Raw genomic sequence first — 25,404 nt, 5'->3', positions numbered from 1 at the left:
CCCTTCCCTCTCTCTGTGTAGGAAATATGTTTTCCCTAGCACTCAGCATTGTCCAAACTTTCAGGAACTCCAAAGGCTTAAAGATGGTGGGTTTTCTCTTTCTCAAGTTTATGACATAAGATCTGCGTAGACTGACCTAGAAGTGAATAAACTAAGGAGCAAAGGAAATGTGGAGCCTGATTTTGGTGGGACAGCAACAAGCCAGCAGTCAGGAGATCTGGGCACAATTTGAGCACAAAAATAACCAGATTCTGCCCTTTAGGTCCCTATGTGTTCTGAAGTTGATGTGTCAAAGAGATGACAAAAGGCTTTCTTAGGAATGGGATGTGTTGCTGAAAGTACATGGACCAATGATCTGACACTTTCCTGCGCTGAGCTAGGAATTTGGCTGCTGTCTCCATGGCCTCAAGTAACTGTCTCCACCTGATGCTTTGTGACCTCCTGGGAATCCAGTGGAAGGGGACATTATAGCTCATTATGATCAGTCTTTCATTTAGGGGTGAGGACCCACGTTCAGAGAGATTCAAATGCCAGGCCCAAAGTAACACCTAGGACCAGCATGAGTCTCAGCTTTCTCCTTCAGAGCCAGTTTTCAGCAAACCACACGGTATTCATGCTAAGAGACAGTGCCTCAATCTGTTTATGTTTCTTGGATACCTTCTATGTCAAGGCTCTCTAGGAACATTTGATCAATCAGTCATCACACAGTTATTTCTAGAAAATCAACAGAATGGGGTGCACTGTGCTCATTCCTGATATAACAAATACCAAAAACCTCATTAATCCGTGACAACATACAATAGTTACCACAAAAGAATAATATTGAGAGTGTATTAGTTATCTATTGCTGTGTAACAAAATTACCCCAAAACTTAGTGTAAAACAAACCTTTGTTAGCTCATTGTTTCTATGGGTCAGGAATCCCGGCATGGCTTAGCTGAGTGCAGAGGCTGAGTCCAGAGGGACTGAGAGCTGAGTCTAGAGGGATCAATGTGTCTTGGAGTAGTAGTCAAACTGCTGGGCTGATCTGTGGTCTCATCTGAAGGCTTGAGTGGGGGAAGATCTGCTTCTAAGCCTTGTCACATGGTTATTAGCAGGATTCAATTCTTAATGGTCTTTAGAAGATAAGATAAGAATCTTGTACTGTGTCCTTCAGTCAGTGGGGATCTACAAAGGTTTCAGCAAAGCATCACTGAAATAAGTATTTTTGGAAGATCTGACCAGGCATGATGGCTCATGCCTGTGATCCCAGAACTTCAAGAGGCCAGAGTGGGAGGATCGCTTGATTCCAGGAGTTCAAGACTGACTTGAGCAACACAGGGAGACCCTGTTTCTACAAAATATTTTAAAAATTAGCCCGCTGTGGTTGTGTGTGTCTGTAGTCCCAGCTATTAATACTTGAGGGCCTGAGATAGGAGGACAGCTTGAACCCAGGAGGGCAAGGATGCAGTGAGATGTTATCATGCCACTGCACTCCAGCTTGGTTGACAGAGTGAGACTCTGTCTCAAAAGAAAAGAAAAGAGGCCAGGAGGCTCTTTCAAAAAACTTTCTTTAGTACACCTGGGTGTCAGGCTCCGTTGAAGTCCTAAGACTACAAAGATGCTTAAGCTATAGTCTTTTTTCTCAAGAAGCAAGATGACAACCATATTCCAGGTGACAGGTAGCAACACCTGAACTAGGAGGTGACTGAGGAGATAAAGATGAAGGAACAGATGCAAGAAAGGAAGCAATGTTAACATGATGAGGTGAGAACAGATGGCTCCAATGGGGAGTTGTCCCTGAGGAACAAGAAAAGAGGAGAGAATGATTCTAGTAGTCCAAACCAGTCTTGGAGGATGGATCCCTCCAGAGGACAACTACCATGTTTGCACCACTCCCTGCCTTCTTTGCCAAGTGTTTTACATATTTTGTTTCTAATCTTTGTCACAACTCCGCAAGGGAGGTATTATTTTCATTTTTGCAGATGAGGAACTAGACTCGGTGAGGTTAGGCAACGTACCCAAGATCACACAGCTAGAAAGTGTCAGAGGGAGGAAACCTACTGATTTGCAGTGCCTTTGAGTATTTGCTATGCTTGGGGCAAGTATTCTCCAACAAGGTCGAAATCTTACACTCAAGGAAGGAAACTCAGTGATGACATTCTGGGGGTCACCCAAAATGAGAGGAGAAGAAGACCTTTGAGCAGAAACTCTCAGCCCTTCTTGGTCATTACTCTCTTTACCCACTCATCAGGCCCTCCCTCCTTTTAGAATTCACTCTATTGCCCTCTGTCTGCACCTTGACTCAAAATTTCACAGACACAGTTGATAGAAAATCCATTAAAAAAAAAAAAAAAAAAAAACTGGTGCCCATCAATGACAGACTGGATAAAGAAAATGTGGTACATATATGGCATGGAATACTATGCAGCCATATAAAGGGACTAGATTATGTCCTTTGCAGGGACATGGATGGAGGTGGAGGCCATTATCCTCAGCAAACTAACACAGAACAGAAAACCGAACACCACATGTTCTCACTTACAAGTGGGAGCTGAACAATGAGAACACACGGACATAGGGAAGAGACAACACACACTGAGGCCTATTGGGGGTTGGGGGGAGGAAGAGCATCAGGATAAATAGCTAATGCATGTGGGGCTTAATACCCAGGTAATGGGTTGATAGGTGCAGCAAACCACCATGGCACACATTTACCTATGTAACAAACCTGCATGTCCTACACATGTATCCTAGAACTTAAAATAAAATTTTAAAAAACTGAATACTTTAATTATATAATAATCTCCAGGTTATGCAGAACCTTCCTTCCTTCCTTGGGGAATTTGCTTCTCAGGATGGGGATGGTGATTTCCCCTGAATGGTTACCACTGGTTACCAGAGAGCTGCTTGGCCTCACACTGGGCATCACATCTACAGGCACAACCAATGTGAGAGGTGAGAGGAACGAAATGGGAAACTTTCTCCCCTAGCTTGGTAGCTGCACTGTGACCCCTATCTTTGTCAGCTTGGGCTGTCATAACCAAATACCATTGAGTGGGTGGCTTAAACAACAGACTTTTTTTTTTTTTTTTTTTTTTTTTTTTGAGATAGAATCTCACTCTGTCGCCAGGCTGGAGTGCAGTGGCGCGATCTTGGCTCACTGCAACCTCCACCTCCCAAGTTCAAGTGATTCTCCTGCCTCAGTCTCCCGAGTAGCTGGGATTACTGGCACGTGCCACCATATCTGGCTAATTTTTGTATTTTTAGTAGAGATGAGGTTTCACCATGTTGGCCAGGCTAGTCTTGAACTCCTGACATCAAGTGATCTACCTGCCTTGGCCTCTCAAAGTGCTGGGATTACAGGTGTATCCCACTGTGCCCAGTCCAGACATGTATTTTCTCACAATTTTGGAGGCTGGGTGCCAGCATTGTTGGTTTCCAGTGAGGCCTCTCTTTCTGGTTTGTAGGTAGCCGCCAGCTTGCTGTGTGCTCACAAGACCTGTTCTTTGTGCATGAGAGAGACAGAGAGAGAGGGAGAGAGAGCAAGCATGAGTGCTCTGGTGTCTCTTTTTATAAGGACACCAATCCTATTGGATCAGGGCCCCATCCTTGTGACTTTATTTAACCTTAATTACTTCCTTAGAAGCCCTAACTCCAAATACAGCTACACTGGGAGTTGGGTCTTCAATGGATGAATTTTGAGGCGACTGAAACATTCATAAATCCCTTTTTAAAAACCTGATAACATTAATATTTTATCTGATTATAAGGGTAATGCATGTGCATTGTGAAAAATTTGGAATAAAACAAAAAATAAAAATCACTCATTATCCCATGAAGAAGATGAAATGTAACAACCAAATGAGTCTTTTAGTAAGATCTGAGTGATAATAGCATTGTGTATTCATCTGTGCATGTGTGTGTGCACATGCCACGTTTGCCTGCTTGTTCAAAAATCTAGGAGAAGAACTGCAGGGTTTGTGGATTGTATAAAGATTATGCAAGCCCATCAAAGAGAGCTTTTGTTTGTATGCAACTCATGTAAAAGTAAATATTCCGTAACTGCTGTGTAAAATGCAGAGAAGAAAACCTGAAATAATGGCTATTGGCCAACATACAGATTATGCTCCGCTGTCTTATAATATTTTCTCTGCATTGCTTTTTAAAACATTTTTCATATTACATGCCCCATCTCATATCACATTAACCCAAATAAAAATGTCATTATCCATTCAGTTCGACAGACAGCAGGCAGAGCATAGCAGAAAATTACAGTCACGTCAGGCAGCAACAAAGGATTCTAATCAAAGGCACGTAGAAGACCCGATGGTGGGCAGCTGGCCTGGGCTCCCTTTCGCACTGTCCAGGAATATGTTTGGATTCAGAATGGGTGGCCCCCTCTTTATACACAGGGCTTGCCTCTGAAGAGTTGTGTGTAAATCACATTTTATGTTCCCTCTCTTTTGTTATGTTAAGAAAGCTTCAAGCTTGATATCTAAAAAGACTTCCTTTCAAACAGTACATATCTATATATGTATAGATAGATAGATAGATAGATAGATAGATAGATAGATAGATTTTTTTTTTTTTACCATGTTACTATTCCTCTGAAATAAATCTAAAAGGTATTTAGGTTTATGGGATTTTATTAAACTAGGGTTCACTTGTACCACTAAACTTATTAAGATAATTGAAGGAAGATAACCGGTAAAGCTAGTCATAAAAATGTGGCTTAGACTGTACTGACTTCTCCAACGTTAAGGGTAGACTGAGACTTCTTGGAAGTTGGAGCCCAGAGGCCATTTTAAGTGACCCATTTACATACCCTTTTGCACTGATGGATTATTAAATCGATGGTTTGTGCGAATTTAGAAAAGCATGCAGTAGTCATGAAGCATCAACACAGAGATACTAAGAATAAATCAGGATAGTCATACTTATTTTTCTCTTTTGAGTGGACTTCCAGGTAGGTAGATGAGGTAAATCACATTTCTGTTTCTGCAAATCATTTGACAAAGTCTTCCCCAGCTGACTCATCAGTAAAGTGGTGCCTGGCTGAGTATTTACTTAGGTGCATGCAAGGGTAGCCCAAGAGCCAAAAACAGTGATGATGAATGATTCTGTGGCTACCTATAATAGCTGTCCAGTGGAGGGCCACAAGGGTCTGCACCGGGGCCCGTCTACAGACTGACCAACTGAAGGAAGGCTTAGAAGGCACACTTACTAAATTTCAGACAGAATGAAGAAAGAATAGCCAGTGTTGCAGGTGCTGGGATTTTTCTTTTTTTTTTTTTTTTTTTTTTTTTTTTTTTTTTTTTTTGAGATGGAGTCTTTCTCTGTCACCCAGGCTGGAATGTAGTGATGCAATCTTGGCTCACTGCAACCTCCACCTCCCGGGTTCAAGCGATTCTCTGAGTAGCTGGGATTACAGGCACCTGCCACCACACCCAGCTAATTTTTATATTTGTAGTAGAGAGGAGTTTCACTCTGTTGGCCAGGCTGGTTTCAAACTCCTGAATTCAAGTGATCCGCCTGCCTTGGCCTCCGAAAGCACTGAGATTACAGACATGAGCCACCACGCCTGGCCAGGTAATGGGATTTTAATGAGTGAACACATCTTTTGCTCCCCAATAGTGTTCAAATACCCCGCGCTCCAAGCTCTGTGGCTTTATGAACAGCAAATCCATTTTCCCAAGATGGCCCTCCCTCCATGAGCCTTGGCAACAGGGGACTCATGCGTCTCATATGCTCTGCCGTCTCTCCACTTGGGTGTGTTATGCTCTGAACGTTCTGCTCCTTGAGCTGTTGTTCAGCCGTCCGTAGCGCTGTCCAGGCCATTGCCCCTGCCTTGGTTACCGCCTCCACGTGGCAGCCTTCATGCAGCCATTGCAGCTCTGACCTACAGGACCCCCTCACCCGCCATCTACAGGACCCACTCCTTCAACAGAAGAGTTGGGCCCCTGGTGACACAATTCTTTCCTTACACCCAGAGCCTGGGGGACTGACTCGGAGGAAACTGCAGAGGAGAGGGGTCCTATAAAATTGCATGTCCTCCCAACATCCCGTCAATAGCCACCCAGCTGTCCCACTCTACCAGGTGTCTCCAAGCACCTGAATATTCCAGAGAAGTTAAGAGATCGTTCTGCTCAGAACACAAGGCAGGACAACTAATGCCTTTCTAATGAATGGGCCCTAAAAAATCGAAGTAGCAATTGTACATGGTTATCATCCATGGAAAAAGACCTTGTGGTTTTCATTAACCTGAAACTCAATATTTGCCTGCATTGTTTGTCTTCTAAAAAAGTCAACATAAACCTGGCTTTGCAATTGACGTGTAGGGTACAGATCTCAGGAAGTGATTCATTTACCATACACCAGTCCACACTTGAAATACTGTGTTCCACTTATGAGGCCACCTTTAGGAGTGACCCTGATAAAGATGAGAGCAATAAGGCAGGAGAGGTGTGTGCAAGCCATATGGTTCAGCCCCCCATTGAAAGTATGGGGGCAGCCAGGCACAGTGGCTCACGCCTGTAATCCCAGCACTTTGGGAGGCTTCAGTGGGCGGATCACAAGGTCAGGAGGTCGAGATCAGCCTGACCAACATGGTGAAATCCCATCTCTACTAAAAAAAAAAAAAAAAAAAAAAAAAGAAATACAATTAGCCAGGCGTGGTGGCACACACCTGTAATCCCAGTTACTTGGGAGGCTGAAGCAGGAGAATTGTTTGAACCCAGGAGGCAGAGGTTGCAGTGAGCCAGGATTACGCCACTGCTCTCCAGCCTGGGCAGTGGAGCAAGAGTCTGTCTGAAGAAAAAAAAAATAGAAAGAAAGAAGGAAGGAAGGAAGGAAGGAAGGAAGGAAGGAAGGAAGGAAGGAGAAAGAGAGAAAAGAAAGAAAGGATGGGAACAGTTGTCTAGGAGAAGATGGGGAGCAGATAAGACAGGTACCTGCTGTCTGAGCGTTGAGAGCACTGTCACAAAGAGAACAGAAATGAAACCAGCAAAAGATTGTTAGACGAAGTCAGATTTTGCCTCAGTACAACAACATACCTTCTGACAAGCAGATTAACTTTATAACTTTTCCCAGTGCCTCAAGACTTTAAGACGAAGGAGTGGGTATTACATAATCAGTATGATTCAATGATTCGTTCATTCACTTAACAAATAATTACTATGTGCCAGGCGCTGTTCTAGGTGCTAGGATTATAAAAATGAAGAAACAGACTAAAATCTCCCTGACCTCGAGAACTTAATATTCTAGTGTCAAAATTATCAAACCTAAACATAGATTACATTTTATGTCTTCCGTGAGAAATGCTCAGAACGATGTATTAGAGCACGTTGCTTTAGCTGTGATGCTATTCTACAATGGGCACCGAACAAAATAATGCTGCTTGGTATTTTCAGCTTGGCCTTTTAATCATGCAAGAGAGAATAAAAGGTCACATGGGTGGCCGGCAGGCTCCACAAAGAATTCCGCCCACCCGTTTGTTGAAGCTGAGGGGTATCTATGTGAATCTTCATTATGCCATTCCACCTTTCTGTGTAGGTTAGGAATTTTCTAACATAAAAGCATTTTCCTATTAAAAAAAAGAAACCTAACAATTGCCCTGTGTGGGCATAGGAGGCATCTTGAAGCCAAGGTTTTCCCAGTATTCGAAAGCTTAGTGGCTTAAGCACAAACGAATAACCGTCCATCAGGAATGCTCTATAAATAATTTCTGTGTTAAATAAGAAGTTGAAATGGATGACCTTAGGTTCCTTTGGATACTAAGATTCAGTATTCTAGTGAAAGATCTAAAATACAATTGGAACACACAAGCGTAAACTCGGGTAATTCCAGGGATAGGGCATATGGATTAGGCTTTCTTTGCTCGCTAATGCGAACCCAATGTCATGAAACTGAGCACTGATTCTCAGTTTTGTCTAAGCACTTAATAATCGTTTTCAAAATTATTTCACCGTATTCACTGTAAATCTGTTCTTCTTTTTTGCTTCCAAAGATAAAAAATGCTTAAGCTAAAATAGACATTTAGAGCTATTGTATTTCATGAATATTTGCAAATTTTAGGATCTTCCTCTTGAATCTTAGCTGTGTGAAAAATATCTTCCAAACGGTGTTCATTTTCCCAGAAAGCACCACATATAACCTCTTCATCTGCAGCCAATTTAGGTGTACTCCCGGCATGGTGCCCTAATTACACCTTTGTTATCCATTATCAGATGACTCCCCTCATCAGCCAAGCCTGCGACCTTCTCCTGGCTCATTTAAAACGCTATGCAGAATCTGGGGACGCATTTGACATCCAGAGGTAAGGCTGCTGCATTACAGATGAGAAATCGAGTTTTTGAATCACTGCTTCTTGTAACTGTCCATAATTGCTGGACAATTACCTTGGGACTAGCAAACAGTGGAAACGCTAGAAGCTCATAAAAGCATGGATGGACTGATTAATAAACAGAAAAGAAACCCACTTAACATGGGAAAGAAATGTGAGCAGAGCCAGGGGATGTGCGTCCTGTTGAACCTGTGGATGGATCCACCCTCTGACCTCCACAGACCCAGGAACAGGCAGGACAGGCCTGCGCCAAAGGACAGGGACGGGGGCGGGGGAAGTTCAAGCATTTTCACTTCAAGAAAAACTGTGATGCACCTCAGCCCAGAAGCCATGACTTAGTGGTGGACACCAAATTTAAATAACTGATTATCTGGCTTTTCATCATTTTGTAACTAAAAGGTTTTTATTTTAAATAAACACCTTTAGTCTAAGTTTGTCCAACCCACAGCCCGCGGACCACAAGCAGCCCAGGATGGCACTGAATGTGGCCCAACACAAATTTATAAACTTTCTTAAACATTGTGAGATTTTTTTGCAGTTTTTTTTTCTCATCAGCCATCGTTAGTGTTACAGTATTTTATGTGTGGCCCAAGACAATTCTCCTTCTTCCAATGTGGCCCAGGCAAGCCAAAAGATTTGGCCACCTTTGCTTTAGTCATTTTATGCCAAATCATGGCTTACAGCAGATAAAGAATAAAGTGGGATGGTGAATCATCCAGAAATTGACTCATTATTATCATTGCTAATCAAATAATAACATAATCATCACCAACACTAGTATTGCACCAGTTTACACGGTCTTTTCATCCACATTCTCTCTGATTATTATAGGATGCATGAGTTGGTTAAAGATAAGGTGGCCTCATCAGCTATAAAAGCAAAGTAAATAACCCTTAAGATCCTTAAATCTTCACCCATCAGGATCAGATGAAATCACGTTCAGCAGTCTCATTCTTGTTTTCACTCTAGCAGGGAAACGTATAATCAATTGTAGAAATGTTTTCAATAAAAGCAGTGCAAATTTTAAAAGTCATTTGGAGGCCGGGCGCGGTGGCTCACGCCTGTAATCCCAGCACTTTGGGAGGCTGAGGCGGGCGAATCACAAGGTCAGGAGATCGAGACCACGGTGAAACCCTGTCTCTACTAAAAATACAAAAAAAAAAAAAAAAAAATGAGCCGGGCGAGGTGGTGGGCGCCTGTGGTCCCAGCTACTTGGGAGGCTGGGGCAGGAGAATGGCGTGAACCCGGGAGGCGGAGCTTGCAGTGAGCCAGGATTGCGCCACTGCACTCTAGCTTGGGTGACAGAGCAAGACTCCGTCTCAAAAAAAAAAAAAAAAAGTCATTTGGAAATGTCATGTATTCCTTAATGATAAGTTAGTGGTTATAGAACTTATGTACAAGAAGAGTTAAGTGTGTGCCTACACTGAGAACAAAAATTGGCCTTTTAATTGTAAAAAGATATTAATAACCCAGTTTTTAGCTTTTTGGGAAAGAACTTAATCTGACTACTCCTATAAGAGAGCAAAAAGGAATCATTCGAGTTTAAAATGGCCTTTTGAGGGGGCAGCTTTCCCAAAGCCTAAGAGGTTAAATTTTCTGGCGCTCCTGCCAGACACTTTTCCTTCTGTTTGTTTCTAAAGTGCAATGTATGTTTTATGTAATAATATACAGATGTTCATGAAGCCTACCTTAAAGTTGGCCTTGTATTTATTTGAGTGCTAAGAGCCCTTGCTTTTTGTTTGTTGCTATTAAGAAAACTGTAAAATCATTAAGAGGAAGAGGGAGACAAAGTTAATAAAGCTAGATAATTAGGTTGTTAATTCATCAATGACAATTTGATGTCTATCAATTAATCATTAGATTCTGGCCTGAGCTGGGCTGTGCGGAGCTTTGAGTACAGCATGTAGGCGTTCGGTCACCTGTCTGCTCTCCTTCCTAGGGAGGAAAATGTAAAGTGTCCTTCTTAGTACTTGGCTGTGTTCTGGTTGACCGCGGCTGCCTGAAGCTCGAAGGTGGAAGAGGCGGTGCCCTCCTCCCCTCCCAGGTCTTTGTTTAGATGAGCTGGCTACCAGGTCTTCCTGTCTCCCCGCGCTCTGCCGTCACTGCTCAGAGTGCCCCATCCAGGAGCCCCTCTCCCTCCACCTCACCACAGATCTGCAGAAGCTCCTCTTCCTTCCGGGCACATCTGCAGGGCTGGGTGAGCCATCGTAGGCAATTCAGGCCCTCCTCCTCTGGAGTGGGGCATTGTGGGTAGCCCCTGCCAGAGTCCTTTCAAATCCCTGTGTTCCCATCTCCCGTAGGTGCTACTGCAATTACACCACAGATGTGGTTGCCAGCGTCGCCTTCGGCACCCCGGTGGACTCCCAGCAGGCCCCTGAGGATCCCTTTGTGAAACACTGCAAGCGTTTCTTCGAATTCTGCATCCCCAGACCTATCCTGGTTTTACTCTGTAAGTGCAGCTGCAGCCCGGGACGCTGCGATGACTCCAGCAAGTCGGGCAGACCCTATGACAGCTGGGGCGGCTTTTGGGGCTCTGTCCCCGCCACTGGGAAAGGGCACTCGGGGTGTTCCCCTGCAGAGGCTTTGTCTTATGGAGCCACCGGGTTCCTCTTGCCACCCGCCTAGAGCCACTTATTCCCAGTGCTGTAGCCCTGGCATTGGTGGTAAGTGGTCCACCGCCATGGTGAGAACAGTGGGGACGCACCGTGTTAGGCACTGGGTGTGCGTTGCCTCACTTAGTCCTAGTAATCACCCTATGAGAAAAATCTTCTTGTCCCTATTTCTCAGGTGAGAAACAGGCCTAGAAAGGCCGAGCTGAGACTGGAACCCAAAGCCTTTCATTTCCTAGGGCATCTTTCTTTCCTCCAACAAAATCCTCTTCACAAGACTTCTCCACTTGAAGCCCAATACACAGAAATCCTGCGTGGTGGATGAGGAGTAGGTTACCCAATGCATGGGGACTGGTCTATTTATTTTATTTTATTTTTTACTACTTTTTTTTTTTTAGATGGAGTTTCACTCTTGTTACCCAGGCTGGAGTGCAGTGGCACGATCTTGGCTCACTGCAACCTCCTCCTCCTGGGTTCAAGCGATTCTCCTGCCTCAGCCTCCTGAGTAGCTAGGATTACAGGCATGCAGCATCACGACCAGCTAATTTTATATTTTTAGTAGAGACAGGGTTTCTCCATGTTGGTCAGGCTGGTCTCAAACTCCCGACCTCAGGTGATCTGTCCACCTCGGCCTCCCAAAGTGCTGGGATTACAAGCGTGAGCCATCGCACTGGGCCTTATTTTATTTTTATTGTAGAAGTGAGATTTTTGCCCTCTGGCCAATTCTAGCGTCTTCTTGCCTTTATAGGAGCATTGACGTGTTATGATTGGTATTGATTATTGCCATGATTTCTAACCATTCTGCTGGGCTGGTAAATTCCATTCATTCCTTGACCAGTTTCATTCCCATTTCTGAGCCAATGTCCACTGGAGCCCCTGTCACCCCACTGGCTCCACCCTGAAATCGTGGGCAGAGTCACTCTGAGTGTCCAGCAGTCTCTTCCTTCACCCTTTCCACCGCTCCTGGAGGCAGCCCAGGCTGCATCTGCACCTTGTGCCTCAACCATGGCCCAGGCCCGTGGGGCAGGTGGCTCAGTTGTGCCATCCTTTCTATTCCACCTCTCTGCCTCTGCAGGGCCCTCCTGCTGCTGTGTCGCATTGGTTCGGACTCTGGCTCTTGAAAACGGGCCCGTGCATTCTGAGAGCATGTGTGTCTGGAGATGTTCTCCCCAGCCCAGCCCCCATAGAGCCCGGTGCAGGGTGAATCCACCATGGAAACTGAGAAGCTGAACCCAGCCAGTGCCCCTCTCCAGGGCAGATGAAGCGTCCCTGACCCTGGCAGCCCAGTCCCCAGCACATGGCAGCAAGGGGGCCCATGCTGCACCCAGGGGCCAGCAAGGGAGGGACCCACCGCAGCGACAGCCAGTATCCTTGCCAGCAGCTGCAGTGGCAGCTCTTGGGAACAATTCAGGAGGTCGTTCTGGGGACAATTATCCACAAGAAAAAAAATGCAAATGACCAGAAAGTTTGTAAAAAGTACATCAGCTTCCACCACTTGCTAAGGCTTGAAACAGCCTGTAATCCTTTCTCTCTTGATGAAGTACGAAGACCTTAAGCTCCATCCCCGGGACCTGAAACATTAATTTGTAAGGGTGAACTTGACCTCTTGAGGGCCAGATGGAAGTGCAGACTCGATTAATTGCACAGATGTTTATTGAGTGCTTACTATGTGCCAGGAATGGTGAGGAGTACCGAGAGGGAGTGAGACATCGCCCTGCTCTCAGAAGCAGCAGTGCGGCGGGGAGGGCAGGACTCAAAAACGGCTCCGATTCCAGGCCCGCTTTCTCTTCCCAGGAACAGGCGTCTAATGGCCCTGGTTTATTATCACCCCCTTTTCAATGCCACTTTTGTTTTTCTCTTTCAAGTATCATTTCCATCCATAATGGTCCCACTGGCCCGGATTTTGCCCAATAAGAACCGAGATGAACTGAACGGCTTTTTTAACAAACTCATTAGGAATGTGATTGCCTTGCGGGACCAGCAAGCTGCCGAAGAGGTAACGTATTTTAATAGGACACAGCCTCGAAATGGAATGGAGCTGACTTTGGCATCACTGTCTCGGTTCTTTCCCTTCCCTCTCAGCCCCGCACATCACACCGTGCTATCCTTCAGCAATCCACCACTTACAACTTCCAGGGACAGTGGAGAGAACAGAGGAAGGTTGAAGAAGGTCAGACAAGAAAGGGAGGGTGGGACGGCAGAGAGGAGCCTAGAGCAATGTGTACGTCCTTTGACACAGACAGGTAGAATTAAAGCCGCTCCCAAAACTCTCTCTCTAATGCAAGCATCACCCTAAGCACAGGTTAGAGCAGCCCAGAAGAATTTTCTGGGTAAATGTGCCCACATGCAATTTTCATGAGCACATTCTTTATATTGAAAACCCAGCAAGATGGGTTTTCATGTTCCAGCATGAACAGCATGCTTATTAGAGAGTTCGGCAACTGTCAGTCAACCCCACACGATTCGTGTGAGACCTAGCATTTTCTTTCCTCCTTGCAGATTTACACTATGCATGGCACATAGTAGGAATCAAGTAAATATTTGTTGATTGAACTTGGTTAAAATAGAAAGAGGAGTTTTCAGTGGGAAGAAAGGCATTTCAATACTGGATATGCGTATGCATGTGTAAATCTGGGCTTTAAAGCCCTTGTCGCATTAAAGAAAGTTACTAAAAAGAAAAAACAGGGCTGAAATGGCTTTTCCTTAGCTGACTCGTGCAAGATGCAACTTGAAAAGGGTTGTCTCAAAGACTGGATGGCTCAGAGGAATTGGTGAGGTCCAATTGTGAAGGCATTGGCCTGGAATGAAATCACGGGTCAATTAGTGGCTTGATACACTGGGCAGCCTTGGGCAGCAACCGTGTCCTGTGCAGCTTCACACCCTGAGAACTGCGCAGCAAACGTGTCTAGATCCAGAAGGCATGGGAAGGTATAGGCAAGCTTGCAGCCCCCTCAGCCCACACCACTGTGAACTCAACTCGCATGTCCTTGGAGGTGTGGGAAGAAGCAGCTTAACTGGCATCCCTGGCCCGGCTCTGAGGCCTAAAAGGACAGAACATTCTGATCCAGGTTCATGTGTCTCCGCAGAATGAGGATGGAGCCGGGGGAGGAGGGATAAAGAAATAACCATTTTCAACCTTCAACATCGCTACGAAGGGCCACCTTTTGAGAGTGTTCACACACACACACACACACGTGCGCGCGCACACACACACACAGACACACACACACACACACAGACACACACACACACAGACACACACACACAGACACACACACAGACACACGCACACACACAGACACATGCACACACACACGCACACAGACACACGCACGCACACACACACACAGACACACGCACACACACACACAGACACACGCACACACACACACAGACACACGCACAGACACACACACACAGACACACACACACACACGCATCCCTAGCCTGGCTGTGGAATCAGGCTAAAAAATTTAAAACTGTTGCACCGAATGACTTACTAAGAGGTGAGAGGTTATTAAAGATCCAATTACTGGGATTGCCTAGAGCTTTTCCTTTTATAAACTCTAGTGCCATTTGTTTCAAACAATGAGCTGATCTGAGAAAAGCCTCCCAACCACAAATCCAGGACAGCCATGTCAAGACAGAGCTATACGGTTACTAAGAAAACTTGCTTTAAAACCATTTAAAGTCTGTATACATTCCATCAAGCAGATGTGTGTTTGCGCAGTGAAAATGTGGCACAGATGTTAAAAGGTAAATATTTTTCTAAGCTCTAGCCGATGGGTGGATTAGACACCTACATCTATCAGGGTGCATATTTTCCTTGGATAGGACCATAAACCAGCACCGTTTCAGTCCTCAGTGGGCAGTGTTCAGATAGCCTCCCTGATGCAGTGTGAATAAAAGAAACCCATCTATACTAATGTTCCTCTCCAGCGCACGGGCCTTAGAGAGTGGCCTTTCCTCTGGCCTCTGTAGCTGGAGGTTAAGACAGATTTCTGCAAGACTCTGACAGCCCTTTAGCAGCCTGTCTGGGCTGGGATAAGAGGAAAGGATGCTGGCTGCAGTTTTGCCCGTGGAAAAATACCCAGTGCAGAGGTGGCTGTGCCCTCCCTCCCATCATTACTCCTACACCACCTCAGCAAAGCCACAGCCAAGCCTCAGGGACCACAACGGTATCATACCCCGAGGAGTTTCAGAGGGACTGACTGAGAGGTCTGGGGGTGCTCTGGGGTCCTGTGCTGGTGTCCCAGAGCTGAGGGAGCAAAGCATGCTCACTTCCCCTGCGTGCCATCTTACCTGACCCTGCCCCAGCTCTGCTCCATAGAAGCAGGGCCAGTAGTGGGACCACACCAGCACCCAGACATTGACCAAGCAGCAGAAAGGAAGCTGGAGAAAGCCAGCCCTTGAGGATGTCGTTTGAAAATCAGAACGAGCAGGGCCAGGGTGGAATGAAGCCACCAACTACCCCTGACCCTTCACCATTTTCTTAGCTACTACAACCCAGCAAGCTGATGGGAAGCTGAGGCCTTGCTTCCTTAGACTCAAGGTCTGTGGCGCCTGTAGTCTTAACCTTGAGCACTGCTAGGATCCCAGTAGGCACCTTCCAAAGTCACAAGGCTGGGGCGCAGTAGAGCTACAAAAGTGTCAGCATCCAAGATCCCCGCTCTAAAGGGCATGCACTTGTCATCAAACTCAACACACCCATCCTCCAAATGCATGCACTGCATTACGTTTTTATCTGTTGAGTCATGGACTGCACATCTAACATGTGCTCAGCACAAAACTAGGCACGGTGTCAGGGGTTGAGGGTGGGGACCTGCCCTGGAATTGCTTATAATCTTATGGAGGAGAAAAAGCAAACACACAAGAAACAACAACAATCTTAAAAGATGGAATCATCAGGAGGCCAAGGCGGGCAGATCACCTGAGGTCAGGAGTTCGAGACCAGCCTGACCAACATGGTGAAACCCCTCCTCTACTAAAAATACAAAAATTAGCCAGGCGTGGTGGTGCACGCCTGTAATCCCAGCTACTCAGGAGGCTGAGGCAGGAAGATCACTTGAACCTGGGAGGCAGAGTTTGCAGTGAGCCAAGATCATATCATTGCACTCCAGCCTGGGCGACAGAGCAAGACTCAAAAAAAAAAAAAAAGATGGAATCAGACACTCATGTGTGTGGCATAGATTATTAATGCAATCAAAATTCAGAGGCCAATGAATTGAGAAAATGCTGCAACTAGCACAGTACTTTGAATGAAATTCTAATATTTTTCTGTTGGTGATTCTGATGCTCTCCTTTTGCCATTTTAGTCCCATAAACTTCAGAAAACGGAAATGTGTTGGCTGTCTTTCATGACGTTAAAGAGAATTTCAAAGAAGGGATGTTCTAGGAATAGGCTCTGTTAACACAGAGGCAATATAGAAACACTCCTATTGTTACAATGAGTAATAGTGAAAATATGAAGAATATGCAAATGACTGATAAAGGAGGTAGGGAAAATGGAAAGAAAGCTCTAACTACTTAAATGGGGGTAGGGGATTACTGAGAAAAAGAGGGAACCAATGTGAAGATCTGATATGAAGGGTAGGGGATGAAGAAGGCAAAGCCTGGAGACCTTGAAGACAGGCACCGCCAAACTAGTCCCCTCCCCTTGCCCCCACTTCTGTTAACTTTCTACTGTGTGAGCAAACCTGGTGGCTGCCCATCTAAGTTCTAAGCTGCACATAAGCGAGCAGTACAGCACATGCTTGGTTTTAAATCTATGTGATGTTTTCATTGTTTTATTGTTGGAAAACCAACCACCAACCAACAGTACCAAAATGCATAAAGTAAAAAATATAAGCCCCCTCCTGGTTTCCCTGCCTCCTCCAGCTCATTGTGAACTGTTGGGTGGGGGCATTGCTAGAAAATGTCTATGCATAGACAGATATAGGTGATGATATATTTAGTACATTTGCTGTTTTTGCAGAAACGAGAGCCACTGTGCATACTGTTCCATGACCTGCTTTGTTTTACTTACCAAAGTGGTTCAATGACTTTCAAATTAGCCCAGATAGAATGGCCTCTGCCTTGCTCAGGGCAGCAGCCCAGGCTGCTCTTCAGTGCCCCAGAACCTGCCTGACCGGTGCCATACTAAGCGACATTCAGGTGGCTTCCAGGTTCTCACCATCCCAGATAACCCAGCAATGAGGAACCTTGTTCCTACTGAGCTCTTCAAAAGCTACGCCCATCTATCTTCCTCTTTTGTTCTCCAGGAAGCCTCACTTTGCATGACTGTAAGGTCAAAATGTACATTTTCCTCCTTTTGCCCCTTAGAGGCGCAGGGACTTCCTCCAAATGGTCCTGGATGCCCGACATTCTGCAAGTCCCGTGGGCGTGCAAGACTTTGACATGGTCGGAGATGTCTTCTCCTCTACCCGATGCAAGCCGAACCCTTCCCGGCAACACCAGGCCGGGCCCATGGCCAGGCCTTTGACTGTGGATGAGATTGTGGGCCAGGCCTTCATCTTCCTCATCGCTGGCTATGAAATCGTCACCAACACACTTTCTTTTGCCACCTACCTACTGGCCACCAACCCTGACTGCCAAGAGAAGCTTCTGAGAGAGGTGGACCTTTTTAAGGAGAAACACGTGAGTACAAGTTGGGTCCAGTTACCCATGGGATATCCGTAGGACAATTGATGTTGTGTTTGTGGAAGTGAAACTTATTTTTAATAACTTGCTAATATCACATTCTAAGCTTATAAGATGAAATAGGGTCATTGTTCGGCTTCTCCCGCTCTCCGGGTTAGCAAGTGAAATGGAATGTTGAGAACGACAGTCACAACAAAAAGACAAATTGTGTGTGCACCTTCGCTGTCTGGGGTAGTCCACGAAGCCAGGCCTGGCTGGAGGAAGCTGTGGAAGCTCAGGAAGGAGTCAGGCCCAAAGGGCAGGGTTCGGGAAGGAGTTATGGCTTCCCAATATCTGACTTGGAGCTACCAAACAGAGGGACGCAGGTGTGAGCCAGAAAAGAGAGCTAAGCTGGAAGGCAGGAGTGGACAAAAGGACAGGCCAAGCTGAAGCTGGGCTGAAGACTGGAAGCTGAGGAGGAGGCTCACAAATAGAATAAGGGAAGATGGGGCCCGTCAGCGCCCAGGCCAGATTCTGGGCATTTCTTCTAGATGAGGCCCCTCTTGATCTCTTGTAGCAGATATAATGAGGGCACTGGGCAAGACTACTTTATCACCTCATTTTTTCCTCTGGATGCTTGTGTGTGTATAACTTTGGCTCGTGAGTTGTTAAAGAGATTCATTTTTTAAACCTGTGCTTTAAAAGGAAGACCACCACAATGGAATGCTTTCTATTACGTTCTGATATGATTGCTATTACATTCTGATATAATTGCTATTACATTCACAGTTTTGGAAGGTGGTCTGTTCTGTTACTGGAACCATTAAAAAATGTTTCATACAGTGAACTGAAAACCACTTCCCAGGAAATTCTACTTTTTTCTTCTACTGGGGAAGTAAAGGCAAAGTCAGTGTTTCTTCTTCACAGCAGTTTTTTAATATTTGAAAACTGCATTCACTGTGTCACTAATTAATTGTCTTAACTTTAGGCTCAACATGAGCTTATGGTCAACTTCAAGTTCTAAGTAGTTATGACAACTGCCACGCTGGGCCTTTCCAAACCCTGCTTACACAATTGATTTATTGAGCCTAGACGCAAGAGTTTATATTTATCCTTATTACTGTTCAAGTCAGTCAAAATAATTTTGAATCTTGATTCTGCCATCTGTTATATTAGCAATTCCTCCAGCCTCGTGTCATCTGAGACTTACTAAGCATGTCTCCTATTTCATCCAAGTCATTGATTAAAATGTTGAACAGGACAGGACTTCCCTCCAGATTGACATTGATCCATTAATCAATATTCTTTGGGCATGGAATCTCAACAAGCCATGAATCCAAATAACCCTGCAACCCATCTTATTCTGTTTTATATGCAGTGGTTTGTGTATTTGTTCTTAAATTGAGGAAAGGGGAGAGGGAGGGACCAACGGTGACTAGGGGGCATTAGCGCAAAAGAAGTAAACCGAGCTTGAAGGGAGGCAATCTATTAGGATGCATTTAGTTGCAGATAACAGAACCCCAACCCAACTGATTTAAGCAAAACAAAAACAAAAGTAAAAACAAACAAAAAGACTCATAAATGTGTATTTCTGAGTACATTTAATTGAGCAGCTCAGGAATAGATACGGCTCCAGGCGAATCTCTGTCTAGGTCTCAGACTGGTGCACAGGTCCATTTCTGTCTCCCCAGTTCTTGGCTGTGCTCTCTTATATTGGCCCCATACTCTGTCATGCTGTCCTCTCAAAGCCCCAAGAAGCCTGTCAAGAGTGTCTGGGACTACACACTTCCTTGCTTGTAACCAATGGAGAAGAGAGGGTGTGTGGCTTAAAATTCCCAGACAGAGTCACCCTGACGAGAATGCTTAGGTTGCTGCCCTTTTTTTTTTTTTTTTTTTTTTGAGGTGAAGTTTCACTCTTGTTGCCGAGGCTAGAGGGCAATGGCACAATCTGGGCTCACTGTAACCCCCACCTCCTGGGTTCAAGCAATTCTGCCTCAGCCTTCCAAGTAGCTGGCATTACAGACATGTACCACCACAACTGGCTAATTTTGTATTTTTAGTAGAGACGGGGTTTCACCATGTTAGTCAGGCTGGTCTCGAACTCCCGACCTCAGGTGATCCGCCTGCCTTGGCCTCCCAAAATGCTGGGATTACCAGCGTGAGCCACTGCACCCGGCCCGCTGCCCATTCTTGAACCAACTCCTCTGCAGCAAGGGGAATGGGGTCCCTGATAGGCTTACACCAATCAGACTCCAGCCCTAGGTCAATCATGCTCAAGTCAATGACTGAGAACTCAGGAAGGTGACTTCTCAAAGGAAGCTTAGCATGCTGTCCCAGGAAGGCATTGGAGGGAAGCCCAGCACTCTGGTCTCAGTAAACCAGAAAGCACTTCAAATTAAGGGTTTTGAAGCATCTAAAGAGTGTCCAGCAGTGTAGTAGACACGGCAGAGGCTAGGAGAGGGGGCAGAAGCTCTAAGAGACAGAAGTCAGATCCTCATCTTGCAGGAATTCAATCACCAATTGAGAAGCAATGTTATGTCTATGAAACAATATCTTCCTTCCATACACAGGCCTGCAGGGCAGTAGAAGGCAGCAGATAATCAGGTCTAGAATGTGTGGTATCATTTAGAGAGCCACGGGACCACAGGAGTCGATCCCACCAGCTATAACCATAGTCACATCCAGTTATGTCAATCTGCCAGGAGGACACAGCAAGTGTTTCCATTCAAAAGCCCTCACGCATGCACCTTTTACCTCTGGCACGGCCTTCACTGGCCATGACCTCAAGGAGGGTGTTGTCTCACAACACCCTGGCCTCCTTCAATGCCCCCAGCCTAGGAGCAGGGCTTTTCCTCCCAGAGGACCACATGTTAGGCCACGCGCAGTGGCTCAAGGCTATAATCCCAGCACCTCCCAGCCAAGGTGGGTGGATCACCTGAGGTCAGGAATTCGAGACCAGCCTGACCAACACAGTAAAACCCCATCTCTACTAAAAATATAAAATTAGCTGGGCGTGGTGGCACATGCCGGTAATCCCAGCTACTCAGGAGGCTGAGGCAGGAGAATCACTTGAACCAGGGAGGCAGAGGTTGCAGTGAGTGAAGATTGTGCCATTGCACTCCAGCCTGGGCAATAAGAAAGAAACTCCGTCTCAAAAAAAAAAAAAAAAAGAGAGACCCACATGTTATTATGGGGCTGTACAGAATGTTGCAAGGCACTGAGAGCCCTTGGTCAAATAAACAGATTACAGCAGGTCAAATTTTTGAGTTTAGTGTGCATAAAACCATAAGGCAAGACTGCTTAGAATGGACATTCCAGGGTCCTGACCTCAGGGGTTCCAATTCCATAAGTCTGGGCTGGGGCCCAGGAACCCGCGTTTTATTTTTATTTTTTTGAGATGGAGTCTCGCTCTCTCGTCCAGGCTGGAGTGCAGTGGTGCAATCCTGGCTCACAGCAACCTCTGTCTCCTGAGGAACCCACGTTTTAAGTAAATGTTTCCAGTGATTCTGATACAGGTGGTCCCTGGTTCCACTTTGAGAAGACAGCCTTAGATCCTCAAGGGCTCAGATCCCTCTTCCAAGAAAAAAAGCAGGGTTCAAAGCCCTCCTAAGCCATGCAAGCCCCAATGTGATTTTCTTCCTGTATGTAATAGCTGGTTGTTGGGGGGGAGTCTCTGAAAAATGGGAATATCTACAGCTGTCTTTTTCAAAACATACATTTGGTAGTCACAATAATGTTGCTTTGCATAGCCTTGCACATGGCACCCACTCAATGAATATTGGTAGGTTTTCTTTTTTTCTTTTCTTTCTTTCCTTCTTTTATTTTTTTAATTTTTTTTTTTTTTTTTTTTTTTACTATAATCAGAGCTCTGTTAATATGGGCCATCTGTCAGGACATGGAAATGCAGATTAGATGTTCACACATTAGATATTTTCCTGAAAATATTCCTGAAAATTTGCATGTAAAGTATGACTTGTTATAATTTTCCTGCTGGTTTCCATTCAACAAATATTTCTTGAGTGCCAGTTAATGCCAGACTCTGGGGCTCCAGCCCTACGCACGAGGGTGTTCTGGTCTAGCTCTTCTGTGACATCCCTGTAGAGCATCCCCATGCCTCATTCGATGGCCTTCCCTTGTATTTGTCAATGAGATTGCTTAATTTGAGCTCTAGAGTTTCTTCTCCCCGAGCAATTTCTTTCATAGCAATGCACCATGGGAATCTGATGAGAGCTACATCCCTTCCTCCAAGAAAGAGCAGATATGTGTATGGCATCAGTTCAGACTCTTCTGTGGACAGTGATAGAAAATTCAGCCCGGATTGTCTCAGGGAGCTTACTGACCTCTATAACTGAAAAGTCCAGAGGGCAGAGCTGCCTTCAGGTATGGCTTGATTCAGGGGCTCAAGCCCTGTCCAGGTTGTTCTCTCTCCCCATCTCTCAGCTCCAATTTCTCTGGGCATACTCCCTTCTCAGGCAGATCTCCCCTAGGGGTCTCAAGACAGCTGTGTAACCAGTGTTCTGAACAGTCTGAACTCAGTGAGGTACCTACTTAAAACCATTCAGTGTTTTTTTTGTTTTGTTTTGTTTTGTTTCATTTTTTTCCTTTAAATGTGCTCTGATGAATCTCCTTTCCCTGTCCATGATGATACCTTGGACAGATCTCAATGATTTCTGGTCATTTTGGGGGGCATTAAAAAGTCCAGGCCAGTCTGACCCAGATGAAAACTTCAGTGTCAAATCCAACCAGTGCTCTTCTGTTCTCGTAGCTCAGGCTGACCTGTGGCCTGAGGACACTGCCCTGGGGAGGAGTGGTCGGTTTCTTCCCCTTCCTTCTATTCCTCCCCCACCCCTGCTGGTTCCCTTTCTCCTACAGGAGTGGGGCCTGTGAACGGATCCCCAAATCCTGCTACCTGGGGCTGCCCTCAGTGCCTTCCCCAGGGGACCTCTAGTGGGGTAGATGGAAGACGTATTCAGAGGGCTCCCAGGTCTGACGTCCTCACTGCATAATTCCCTGCCAGGAAGACAGGCTCCAGCTCCTACCACCAGCTCCTGCCCCAAGGCTGCTTGGTGGGGAATCTTGGGCAGGTTACCAGCTAGATGGCTCCAGCTTCTATGCCTTTCCCAGTGTCCACCCGGCCCATGGGAAACACACAACTGGGCCACACCCACAGTGGCCACCTTCTGCCCTTCTCTTCCTCCCTCCGCCCTGCCATGTCTCTCCAAGTACTTATCCTTTGCTCTAATAGGTAAAGAGGGCACATCAGCAATTCTGCTGCATGAGCAGATGGCCAAGGAGAATGCCCCACCTCTATGAGTGGCTCTGCTGAAGACCCCCTTCCTTGGCTTGGGAGTGGGGAGGACCCTCTTCCCTAGGCCAATGACTCCTTGCTCTAAGTTTTCTTTGAATCATTCTAGTGTCTTTATAGGCTGAGGATGGGGGTAGGAGAGAGCAGGTTCAAGTTCAACAGGAAGAAGCAAGAGTCTCTTTCCTGGAAGTCTCAGCAAAAGCCTCCTGGCATCTCAGTGACCTCGAGAGGGTCATGCACCCACCCCTCAACCAATCCCTGGACCCCAAGGGAATATGATCCCCTGATTGGCTTAGACCTGGGTCACGTGCCCCATCCCTGGAGTTGGTGGCTAGGTGAGGCCTTACCCGAACCACTGAGCTCTAGAGTGGAGGAGAGGTGGATCCCCAAATCGCTCTTACTAAAAGTGGGGTAAATGGCTTCTGGGTAGCCAGGAAACAGTGTGTTTGCCCACCCATGTACATAGAATCCGTGGCCCCTAGATTAGAAGCTCTCACTTCTCAATGTCCTGTTACGTGATCATGCTCACCTTCCCTCTGAACTTTTAAAATCCAGTTTGCCAAATTAGAAGGTATAAGTCCGGCAGTGTCTGGAACAGCCTGATCTTGCCTATTTCTTGCAAATCATGTGGCCACCTCATCCCAAGTTTCCTGTGATTTCTGCAGGGCCAGTCGGTCCAGCTCAGCAGTTTTGCCTTATTGCATCCTTCACCATTTGAGAAGTGAAAATGTCAGGCATGAAAGTCAATAATTCAGATTCTCTACTGTTAGCAGTTCTAAACCCCTGGCGCATATAAGGATACTCAAAGATCTTCTTCACTATCGGGGATTTGCCTCTGCGTATGCTGTCTGGCAACATCCCACCTCTCATCCCATAGGGCCTTGACTGCATTTCTCCTTTCAGGATATAGATTTTGCTTCCAGCTTCTAAAACAGTTACAATCCACTTTTTTGTTTGTTTTTGTTTGGTTTCATTTTGTTTTGTTTTTGAGACAGTCTCGTTCTATTGCCCAGGCTGGAGTACAATGGCACAATCCTGGCTCATTGCAACCTCCACTTCCCGGGTTCAAGTGATTCTCTTGCCTCAGCCTCCCGAGTAGCTGGAATTACAGGCGTGTGCCACCACACCCAGCTAATTTTTGTGTTTTTAGTAGAGATGGGATTTTGCCATGTTGGTCAGTCCGGTCTGGAACTCCTGGTCTTAAGTGATCTGCCTGCCTCAGCCTCCCAAAGTGCTGGAATTACAGGCGTGAGCCACCACACCCGGCTTCAATCCACTTTTTAATTCATGCCCCCAGACTAATTCTTTCTGGGCCACATGTGTTTTCTTTCAAATCATCTTGTTTGGGGATTTTATCTGGCCTCCCCTTCTCTTGTCCCACCATCAAAATTCAGTTTAAAATCTTCTTTCTCAAGTCCCCCAAACTCTTGGAGAAGTCTCTTTTTTCCCATGTTGCCTTGGTCTATGGAAAAGGAGGTGCGTTCAGTAAATTCAATAGTGGAAGAGTGGGAAAAGGTTTGTACCATTTGTACCACTCGTAAAGCTGAAAAAACCACACCATTTATTTAAAGAGACCTTTGTTATATGGATGCTTCATTGTGTTCTCATGTAATTTTGGAAAGGATGAGAGAGGAAAAAACGCAACTTCTTTTCATATAAATTGTGTCTTTTATAGCTTTAGTGTTCTATGCTGAAATTATTGACTTTTGATCTGGCTAAACCATTCTCTTTTCTTCTCTTTGGTGCCGGACTGTGCCAGCCAAAATTTATGACCCATTTTCCTTCTGCTTAATTGTTGTTATAAATCTGCTGTGCAGAACCCAGTTGTAAATTTATCACAAACTGGATTGGATTGATATACAGCCTCTCTTTAGGATAATTTGAGCACAGTTATGCCTTAGAAGGAAGGCCAAATTCTTAAAACTTCTCTTGAAGAGCTGCTTTGTAACCATTATAAATATCTAATTAAAATACAACTTACTCTTTCTTTTTCTCTTAAGGATAAAAGAACATTCTGTGCTGGTTATTTCAGCTGATTAGCTCACGCTGCTATGTGAGCAAGGTTGAGGATTGTTTCCTTGAAGCAGTCAGAAGATCTCCAAGAAGAAAAGCATATTATGTGCTTACAAATAAAAAAATAGCCATTTTACCCCCAACTAGCTTTTTCATGAGTACACATCCTTTGTCACAGAGGAAAGGTTGGACAGGAAAAAAAGTGAATAGCTTAACACAAATGCATCCTCATTATGTAAAAAAAAAAAAAAAGTCTCCCCATGTGGATCTCACCCAGGGAGTAGGGCATGGTTGACTTTTAGATCAAGTAAAAAACTAGAAATGGGATTTTCCCCATGGGGAAGGTTTCCTCCCCTGTGCCCAGGTCTGCTGGGGTCGGGCTACCCACAGTTGTCGAGGAGTAAGTTCAGGAGTTCCCCATCAATTCAGTCCCCCAGCCACACAGAGGTCAGAGGTGCTGCGGAGTCTCTGCCTTCTGACAGACCCCATAACAGCACAACATGACAACAGAGCACGAAGCCACAGGGACAAGGGAA

At 45.6% G+C, this 25,404-nt stretch overlaps 2 protein-coding genes across 21 annotated transcripts in view; both read left to right on the top strand.

Annotated features, from left to right (window-relative positions):
- NDUFB2 (NADH:ubiquinone oxidoreductase subunit B2) overlaps nucleotides 1-25,404 on the top strand; it is a 1,166,996-nt gene that overhangs the window by 402,510 nt on the left and 739,082 nt on the right. The window contains exon 1 of one of the 19 annotated variants that reach the window (XM_050782308.1): nucleotides 2,598-2,602. The exons of 17 other annotated variants lie outside the window; for them this stretch is intronic. The gene's annotated coding sequence lies outside the window, so the exon portion shown is untranslated. Of the gene's footprint in view, nucleotides 1-2,597; nucleotides 2,603-8,587; nucleotides 8,593-25,404 lie in introns of those variants that run through there. One more of the 19 variants, XM_050782295.1, reaches the window with a different exon arrangement.
- Nucleotides 1-25,404, top strand: part of TBXAS1 (thromboxane A synthase 1) — a 195,609-nt gene that overhangs the window by 114,863 nt on the left and 55,342 nt on the right. For both annotated transcript variants that reach the window (XM_050782249.1, XM_050782248.1), the window contains exons 6-9: nucleotides 8,208-8,296; nucleotides 10,624-10,772; nucleotides 12,798-12,928; nucleotides 17,254-17,568. In XM_050782249.1, coding sequence (XP_050638206.1) covers nucleotides 8,208-8,296; nucleotides 10,624-10,772; nucleotides 12,798-12,928; nucleotides 17,254-17,568 — 684 coding nt within the window. The remainder of the gene's footprint in view (nucleotides 1-8,207; nucleotides 8,297-10,623; nucleotides 10,773-12,797; nucleotides 12,929-17,253; nucleotides 17,569-25,404) is intronic.

Source organism: Macaca thibetana, chromosome 3 (assembly GCF_024542745.1).
Source record: "Macaca thibetana thibetana isolate TM-01 chromosome 3, ASM2454274v1, whole genome shotgun sequence".
Taxonomy (NCBI): Eukaryota; Metazoa; Chordata; class Mammalia; order Primates; family Cercopithecidae; genus Macaca; species Macaca thibetana.
The sequence above is the reverse complement of the archived record's forward strand: the minus strand, read 5'-3'. Positions and strand labels throughout refer to the sequence as shown.